Source organism: Carassius auratus, chromosome 19 (genome assembly GCF_003368295.1).
Source record: "Carassius auratus strain Wakin chromosome 19, ASM336829v1, whole genome shotgun sequence".
In the NCBI taxonomy this organism is placed as follows: domain Eukaryota; kingdom Metazoa; phylum Chordata; class Actinopteri; order Cypriniformes; family Cyprinidae; genus Carassius; species Carassius auratus.
Window position 1 is genome coordinate 19,734,291 of NC_039261.1, and position 10,155 is coordinate 19,744,445.

Genomic DNA, 10,155 nt, shown 5'->3' on the forward strand with positions numbered 1-10,155 from the left:
AGAATTAATTTCACCATGCCTGACGTCACTTCATTTAAAAGTAAAAGAGAGGCGTTGACGCCCCGTGTGATGGGGCGTTATATGTCTGGATACCGCTGCACAAATCTTTCAACCACGAGAAAATGTAGTTCCAGCACGGCCTTACATCCTGGACAGCAGAATGGTCAGGATGACCTGAAACAGATAACCAACTGAAATCAATTGAAATGTATTTAGTCTTGCCTGAGTGATGCTGAAACAACCAGGTCTAGTTTTTCACCCAGGTTAAACTGCTTCCATGAAGAATGATCTCTTGATCCTGGATCCTTGCTGCCATCCACTCTGAGATGATTTGGAGGATATGTGGTTGTGTCTAAAGGGTAATGAATCAATGTTACAAGAATACTGATAGCAGCACTATTGCTCCTGTAGCTTATGTAAATGTTTTCAGTACTGAACAAGTCAGGAACCAAATTAGTACCAGTTCTTGATACCCATCTCTACTTGTAATAGTTGTCTTGTTGCTGCTGCCCAGACTGTCTCTTCACCTGATGATAAATATATGTGTTCATTTTAAAGCAATAAATAATACATTTAAACGAGGTGGTGACGAATATATGTCCTTATAAGGAACTCACTGAATCATTGACTCAACTGGTGGCAACCAGGCCCTAAAAAGTGAACAATTTGTTTACTTTTTGTGAAACGAAAGTATCAGATCAATTAGATAATTACACTAGCATTAAAAAGCATGCACGTGAAAAACACCATCAACACCTGTACAAAAGGCTAAGATTTAATGACGCTGGTGCCCTCTGCTGGACATTTAATTTGTTACACTTTAGGATATACATATTATTTCTGAATCACCTGACTATCATTCTTGTCATTTCATTGGTTTAGATCGGGAGAAATGAATGTCAGTCAAATGTGTTCTTGCCCAGACATGTAACTTTGCGCTAAATCTCACGGCAGTTTTGTAGAGATCTCCGTGCTGACCGGGTCCGATTTCTAGTTCATTTTGTTCATACTGTGTGCGTACATCTTAAAAGTAAGTAGTTATTTACTCTTTCATGTATATATTGGTATATTTAGTTGCTGCTATGTTATATTACTATTCTAAAAGTTCGTTTATTCCTCTGAGGTAATCAATGCCCACATAAGCTTGATCGCACATTCATATCAGCATAAAAAGTGCAGAATTTAAATGTTACTTCTTGAATATTATATAATGTAATATTATGTGAGTTTATTTGAAGTGAATATGTGCATAAACCTGAGGTAAATGTACAGCTGCTGGACTTGTATAAATATGTCCTTATCTTTATGCTATTGCATTACTTTATTTTGTTCAGTATTGTTTCTACCTCATTGTATCTACTGTATATTCATTATTGTTATTATTATTCATTTATAGAACCACACCCATACTGATGTATGAAGCAAAAGAAAAAGTAAAGAACTTTATTGTGGACATGGACCAAGTGATTTCTTGTTCTGCCTGAACAATCTGTAGCGGTTGTCACCTAGTATAAGATCCGCACCTAAACAACTTTCATACAACACCAATAATGAACAGATGAAGGAATTTACAAGCCTGCCACTTGAGGGAGAAAAGCCTCGGTCTAATTAACGTTAAACTTTATATTTAACGTTATATCGGTTTATATTCAAGTTCACAGCATGGCTAGCATGAGCATCATCAAGCTCGAGCAGCAGACATTCAAACAAACTAATTAACGTTACTACGGTTAAAAATAAGAATTAGAAATGAATACTGTATAATTTATAGTGTTAAATTTCAAATAATTTAAAACAGGTAAGGTTATATTTGATTTTAACAGTTAACGTTACCCTAGACCACCTCTGAGACTGCTTTTGAGCTAACTAACCAAACAGAGCATTTATTTATTAAATTAAATGAGAAAACCTACAAAGATACAAAACACTACTCCTCTTTGATGGCATTTAACGTTATATCAGTTAAAATCTATGAATAAAAGTAGATTTATAGCGCTTACCTTTCCTCCGTGTCCGTCCGCTGGAAGTTGACCGTTAAAATGACGGGCACGCGCACGTCGCGCACTTCACTCAGAAAGTGACGTGCGCTGCTAGTTTAAGGTTTAAATGTTCATTTGTCCCGTACTCTCTTTCATTAACAAACATTAAAACCATTTGCTAAGTAATTTTTTTGTTTGTTGTTGTTGTTGTTGTTCTTAAACTGATGGCAAATATATATATAATTCATGCCATCTTTTAACATGCTTGATGATTTATTTGTATATTTCCCAAAAAATAGGGTGTTCAAATGGTATCTTAATAATAATAATAATGCATGTAGTGTAATAATATTAAAAGTTATCTGAAGACCAACTGACCACGTCGCTACAACGTCCCCAATGGGACTAACTAGCGTCGTCTTTTGAGGACGTGCCCACGACGTTTCTGGGAAGTTAGCCAAGAGGGTCGGAAATATTATAGGTTACAGATTACAAATTACCTTATTTAAAATGTAATATGTAGTGTCACTGTTTCAAGTGACTTTGAGTAATGTAACTGATTACATTTGATTACTTTTCTAAATTTCTATTGTTTTCAAATGTTGATTATTCTGAATCATTTAAAGCAGGCAGGGGTAATGTTACAGTGGTACTCAACTACTCTCAGATTTCAGAATCCTTCTTCAGTTGAATTAAGACTATAATTTAATTGTAAGGTACAACAACCTCAAAATAGGATTTTAGCAGCTCTTTTTACTTTGCAATATTTTTTAGGTTAAATACAGATTTAAAATCATAAGATATAGTTTAATAGCTATGATACTGTTTTTGAAATCACATCTTTGCATAGCTATGACAGGAAACATTGTCATCTAACAATGCCTTGGAAAAAAGGCAGTTAATCTAAAAATAAAATAAAATAAAATAAGCATGTGTTATATTCTGTGTCTTCAACTCCAGAAACACTGGTGTCTCATATTTAAAATATGTATTAAATGTATTAAATATGTGTGAAAACTGTAACTCCCTTTGTAATCATTATCATAATTAACTGTAATTTAATTACAATTTACATTACATTAACAGATTACAGCTACATTTATTTTGCAATTAATATTCTGCCCAACACTGGTCAGGTCTGATGATAAAAGATAAAGGATTGAATTTTTCAAGTGTTGGAATGGAAATGGCAGATGAGGGACGAAACAGGGACGTTCACAAACTGTCTCAGACGAATGTCCTCCGAACGTCCGCCAGCGAACGTTATAAAGCGGAAGTACTGCGTACCTAAGCGGATGTTTAAGAACGTCCCGGCGACGCCCCGTTTGCTGGCTGACTCAAATGATTCGCGATCCCGCTACGAACTCCCGAACTGATTCAAATGATTCGCGATCCCCAAACTGACTCAAATGATTCGCGATCCCGCTCGAACTCCCGAACTGATTCAAATGATTCGCGATCCCCAAACGGACTACGAACTCCCGAACTGATTCAAATTATTTGCGATCCCCAAACTGACTCAAATGATTCGCGATCCCGCTACGAACTCCCGAACTGACTCAAATGAATTCGCGATCCCGCTACGAACTACCGAACTGATTCAAATGATTCGCGATCCCGCTACGAACTCCCGAACTGACTCAAATGATTCGCGAACCCGCTTTGAACTCCCGAACTGACTCAAATGATTCGCGAACCCGCTTTGAACTCCCGAACTGACTCAAATGAATTCGCGATCCCGCTACGAACTCCTGAACTTATTAAAATGATTCGCGATCCCGCTACGAACTCCCGAACTGACTCAAATGATTCGCGAACCCGCTTTGAACTCCCGAACTGACTCAAATGATTCGCGAACCCACTTTGAACTCCCGAACTGAGTCAAATGATTCGCGAACCCGCTTTGAACTCCCGAACTGATTCAAATGATTCGCGATCCCCAAACTGACTCAAATTTTAATATGTTGAGGAACAAATGATCTTAACCCTTTAACTGCCCACCAAGAAAAAGGCATTTTATTATTTTTTGGTTGCATTTCTTGTTTGCTTATGTTAGTTACCACACTCAATGTATTTTATTTTTCAACACATCCCATAATTTTTTAAATAACGGCCTCTACCAAATGGTTGATATGTCTCCAGCTACATCTGCTCGGACAGATCCTTCTGTGTCAGGGATCCTCAAATCTGGACCTCGAGATCCACTTTCCAGCAGAGTTTAGATCTGAGCCTTATCAAACACACCTGAGCATGCTAATCAATGTCTTCGGGATCATTAGAGAATCACAGGCAGGTGACGTTGATCAGGGTTGGAGCTAAACTCTGCAGGACAAGATTTGAGGACGGGGCTCTGTGTCAGTGGTTCTCAAACCTCTCCATGAAGAACCCCAGCACTAAACGTGTTGTGTGTCTCCCTGTATCTGATGCACACCCACTTCAGGTGTTGCAGTCTCCACTAATGAGCTGATGAGTTTAATCAGGTGTGATAGATGAGGGAGAACGAGGGGAACTCTAGGACAGATTTGAGAACTTTATTGGTTCATCAACATACCTGAGATCAGCATCAGAGTCCTTGGGTTTTCTGGAGCATGGGCCTGAAGTTTTTATACCATAGAAACTGTTGAAATCCATCTAGTAATTATAAAAAAAACTACAACAAACAAATAAATAACAATCTCTTACATTGTTTGTAATGTTAGTACATCAGCATTTGTCATGTAATTCGTAATTGCCTCTGATAATTATGATTTTCACACATTAATCCTATGAATTCATTTTATTTACTTTAAAAAAAGTGGCAAAAAAAAAAACACATTTAAGAAATTATTTCAGTATTTCAATGGAGAAATAACAAGAGCTGTGTCATATTCATCGCTATGAATATTTCTCTCATTCTTATATTTCTCTTTTTCGGTTTTAAATTGTGTCTGATTTAACATTACATTAACAGTTAAAGGGTTAGTTCACCCAAAAATGAAAATTATGTCATTAATAACTCACCCTTATGCTGTTCCAAACATGTAAGGCCTCCTTTTATCTTCAGAACACAGTTTAAGATATTTTAGATTTAGTCCGAGAGCTCTCAGTCCCTCCATTGAAGCTGTGTGTACGGTCTACTGTCCATGTCCAGAAAGGTAAGAAAAACATCATCAAAGTAGTCCATGTGACATCAGAGGGTCCGTTAGAATTTTTTGAAGCATCGAAAATACATTTTGGTCCAAAAATAGCAAAAACAACGAGTCTGGGTCTCAGAGTCTGGAGGAAGAGAGGAGAGGCACACAATCCACGTTGCTTGAGGTCCAGTGTAAAGTTTCCACAGTCAGTGATGGTTTGGGGTGCCATGTCATCTGCTGGTGTTGGTCCACTGTGTTTTCTGAGGTCAAAGGTCAATACAGCCGTATACCAGGAAGTTTAAGAGCACTTCATGCTTCCTGCTGCTGACCAACTTTATGGAGATGCATATTTAATTTTCCAACAGGACTCTCACCTGCACACAGTGCCAAAGCTTCCAGTACCTGGTTTAAGGACCATGGTATCCCTGTTCTTAATTGGCCAGCAAACTCACCAGACCTGAACCCCAGAGAGAATCTGTGTGGTATTGAGAAGAGGAAGATGTGATATACCAGACCCAAGAATGCAGAAGAGCTGAAGGCCACTATCAGAGTAACCTGGTCTCTCATAACACCTGAGCAGTGTCACAGACTGATCCACTCCATGCCACGCCGCACTGCTGCAGTCATTCAGACAAAAGAGACACAACTGAGTATTGAGTGCTGTACATGCTCATACTTTCTAAAAATCCTTTCTTTGTATTGGTCTTAAGTTATATTCTAATTTTCTGAGATACTGAATTTGGGATTTTCCTTAGTTGTCAGTTATAATCATCAAAATTAAATAAATATTTGAAATATATCTGTGTGTAATGAATGAATATAATATACAAGTTTCACTTTTTGAATGGAATTAGTGAAATTAATTTTTTGATGATATTCTAATTATATGACCAGCACATGTATACGCATTTTTGTATTTTTGGACAGTAAAGACATCCTTTAATTAACATGCAGAATTATTTAAATATCTGTCAAAGTTGTCCGAAAAATACATTTTAAATAGATTTTAAAGGGACGACAGCTGTTTACATGAGATTTGCTTGATAGAAAAGACTTATGTCATTTTGCTTCTCCAGGAAATGTATGTTGATTTAAGGATGTTTAGATATTTGACCTGGAAAACTAGAAAGAAATACTGACTAATGAAGTCATTTTTTATGTGCATATTTAAAGATTTCTGTTGCTAATGCAATTTATTCTTGATTATGAACACAAAAGAAACAAAATCAGATGGAGGGTTAAACACATGCAGGGTTTCTTCTATAACACACACACACACACACACACACACACACTACGTAAAGCTTGCAGAAACCAGTGGAAGTTGCTCGATCAAGTTTTATTGAAACTGAACAAACAAAAAAATAAAAGTTATAAATACAAACATCAGACCAGCGGGCCGTAGCTCTTCAGGTGAGCCAGACCTAACCCTCAGCAAATCCCAAAAAAACATCTCGTTATAATATCAGTATATCAGTTATTAAAAAACACAATTCTTCTACTTCTAGAAATGCTAAACACACACTTAAACAACACTCCTGCTACAAAACTGTTTTTTTTCCTTCTCGTGGATTTTCTCCACTTCTGCAAAAAAACGACAGAAAGTCAAACGAAACAGTGAAAGGAAGCTCTAGTCGACAGCCTTTATTTACAAGCGAGTCCCTACTAGTACTGACAGAGAGAGAGAGAGAGAGAGAGAGAGAGAGAGAGAGAGAGAGAGATAAAGGAGACAGAGACGAGAGCGAGAGAAATTATGTGACAGAGATGATGAGAGAGAAAGACAGAGAGAGAGAGAGGGACAGACAGAGAGACAGAGAGATAGAATGATGATGAGAGAGATAGAGAGAGAGAGATGATGAGAGAGAGAGAGAGATGAGAGAGAGAGAGATGATGAGAGAGAGAGAGAGAGAGAGAGAGATGATGAGAGAGACAGAGAGAGAGAGAGAGAGAGAGAGATAAAGGAGACAGAGACGAGAGCGAGAGAAATTATGTGACAGAGAGATGATGAGAGAGAGAGAGACAGAGAGAGAGAGAGAGGGACAGACAGAGATAGAGAGAGAGAGAGACAGAGAGATAGAATGATGATGAGAGAGAGATAGAGAGATAGAATGATGATGAGAGAGAGAGAGAGATGAGAATGGAGTAAGGACGACTTCTTTCATGATTGAGTGTCCCTCGTGTCACGCACACGTTTGCTGGGAAGTATCAGTGTCTTCTTTAAAATGTTCTGGGTGGAGTTTAAAAGCAGGAGGAGGATGTGGGAATAAAAGTGTTGTGTCTGTTTAAGACGAGCGTCCCACCGGGGCCACGGACAGAATCTACAGGGCTATTGGAGGATAGAAAAGTCAAACACTGCCGGCCAATCAGGATCATGTTTGTGAGGAGGGGGCGGGTCTGGTCTACTTCCACTGCTGGCCGTAGGAGTCCTGGGAGAACTCGAGCGAGTCGTTGCTGTAGCCGTATCCGGAGCTGTAGTCGGAGCCCAGGGGCTGCTGGGCGATGGGCTGAGAGCCCCAGTTCTGCTGGTTGGTCTGCCGGCGTTTGGAGTCTGGCTGGTTGAACACATCCGCCTTCCTCTTCCCGCCCACGTTACCACCGCGGTTCCCCCGCGCACCTCTGCTGCCGCGGCCCCTGGGAGCCTGGAAGGGCCCGCCACGCCCCCCTCCACGACCACGCCCCCCACCCATGGGAGCCCCACCCCTCGGAGGATACCCGCCTCTGCCGCGGGTGGGCGGAGCCGAGCGGGCTCTGGGGGGAGGCGGAGCTCCACGGCTCCTCCCACTGCCCCGCCCCCTCATGGAGTAGCCGTCGTCGTAAGCGTAGTAGGGGTCGTCGTAACCGCCTCGGTAGTCATGGTAATCGTAACCGTAGTAGTCGTCGTAGTAATCCTCGTAACCGTAGTAATCAGGAGGGTAGGCGTATCCGCCCCGCCCCCCACGGCCTCGGCCACGCCCCGGAGGAGGCATGCGGGGGGGAGGGTAGTAATAATAGTCATCATACCTGCACAGGTGAACACAGACAAGAATGACTCCTGAGTGATGGAGGTGTTCTGTTGTTGTGTGTAATAATGAAAATAGCAGTCGTCATTTACATTATGTTTGTTTTTGAGGGAGGTGTGTTCCCGATCTACATAACTGTGTCTGTTCACTCGAGTGTATACGGTTTTTTTGTTTGTTTTACGAATCTTTGAAAATCTCCTTTTCTTATAATGCGCTAGTTTGTCAATTCTGTGGCTAAAGTTTTAAAGCTACAGTCTCAGGGAGCGATTCGTCACCCCACGGAGGAAAGGGGCGGGGTCAGCAGAGCTCATTAGCACTTAAAGGGACATGGACCGAAACAAGACTCTGAACAGAGCTGTTTTTGACGGTAAAATAAGGTGTTTTACAATACAACTGACTTTTCCTTAAGACTCTAATGAATCATATCAACTTGTGGAAAATTGGCATCCGATGAGCCCTTTATAATTAGGTATGTCAACGATTAATCGATGATCAATTAATTGTCGATAAGAAATTCAATTAATTAAAGCTCTTGATGCTTGATTAAGTTATTTGATGTTGGGCTGTGAGTGATGGTGACGGTATATAAATGCATTCATTCATAATGTACAAATTAGATTTTAATGTGATTGAAACTTTAAAAGTGCATTAAATATTATTCTCTAGTTAACTTATTATTCCTCCAATAAACTAAAGCTTTTATACCACACTTGTCATAATCAGAGCTTATAATTTGTAAATAAATAATTGCTGGATTCAAAACAGTAATTAATAAGTGCTGTGAGCGACACTGACGATACGTTTCCTCTGAATATTCAGTGATGTCACTAAACGGCGACGCCATCGATCACAAGTTTCTGCATGGACTTAACTAGGACAGAGGTTCTCAAGGGACAAAATGGGATGCTTTAAGGAGAATGTACCCTCTCACGGCTGGAGATGGTAATGTTTTCTCTTGGTTCTAAATAAATGTGACTTGTGTATGTTTTGTTCCCCGTCATGACGTATTTTTGGACAGATGCGTTTATACTTAGGTGCGACTTCTAGTCAGAAAAATACATATGCAAAATATATCTGACTTAAACTAACAGATTTAAATCAGAAGTGTGGTGTAGCGCTCCATAAGTTCACGGAAAGAACGACAACGTGCATTCTGTTTGTTCGCTTTATTTTACAAAAGCACAAATCTTTTTTTTTTTTTTTTTTGTGTGTTCAAAAATAAAAGTAATCACTAATAAATTATTTATTTATTAATCACTAATAAATAAAAGTAGCAGATTATATCTTACCGCAATTTTTTTATTTTTATGTCTCAGCTGTTTGATAGTCAACCAAACCTATAAAAGGTTCAATGGTCAGTTTAAATAAACTGTAGTATAGTGGTCCACTCTGATGTAAAGACTTTTGTTCATAGTGAATAGGATGATCTTTTCTGTCTATTTGCGAATGTGTAGGTAACTTTGGTAAATTTATATTTTTTACATATTTGTTAAACCTGTCATTATGTCCTGACAGTAGAATATGAGACAGATAATCTGTGTAAAATCAAGCTCCTCTGGCTCCTCCCAGTGTCCTATTGCTATTTGCAGAAACTCCATCGCTCCCGGTAAGAAACAACCAATCAGAGCTGCGGTCCGTAACTTTGTTTGTGTTCAAAATGTAGAAAAATGTTTATAATAAGCGAGTACACCATGAATCCATTTTCCAAACCGTGTTTTTGGCTTGTCCTGAATCACTAGGGTGCACCTATAATAAGTATTTATATTCGGACTATTTTAGATTGCTTCGGGGGTACCGCGGCAGAGTAACCCAGTACCTTTGTGATTCTTCATAGACATAAACAGAGAGAAGTAGTTCCGGCTACGATGTTCTTCCGCAAGACGCAAGCAGTTCTGTTTATTAACCGCTAGAGCGCCAAAAGTTACCTACTGCAGCTTTAAGTACAAGCCTAGTTTACATTACAAATAATTGCTTAACATTCAAATACAAAGTGAATATGGAAACATTTAGATTTGTGCTGAATGAGACGTAAGCAATAACCTCCAAATACATCTAGCTCTGTTT

The 10,155-nt window shown here is 39.2% G+C and overlaps 1 protein-coding gene across 2 annotated transcripts in view; it reads right to left on the reverse strand.

Moving 5' to 3' along the window:
- Window positions 1-7,145: 7,145 nt before the first annotated feature.
- The window catches only part of LOC113119748 (heterogeneous nuclear ribonucleoprotein R-like), a 20,912-nt gene continuing 17,902 nt past the window's right edge, over window positions 7,146-10,155 (reverse strand). The window contains exon 11 of one of the 2 annotated variants that reach the window (XM_026289390.1): window positions 7,146-8,092. In XM_026289390.1, the coding sequence (XP_026145175.1) occupies window positions 7,492-8,092 (601 nt within the window). In that variant the 3' untranslated portion in view covers window positions 7,146-7,491. The remainder of the gene's footprint in view (window positions 8,093-10,155) is intronic. The other variant, XM_026289389.1, reaches the window with a different exon arrangement.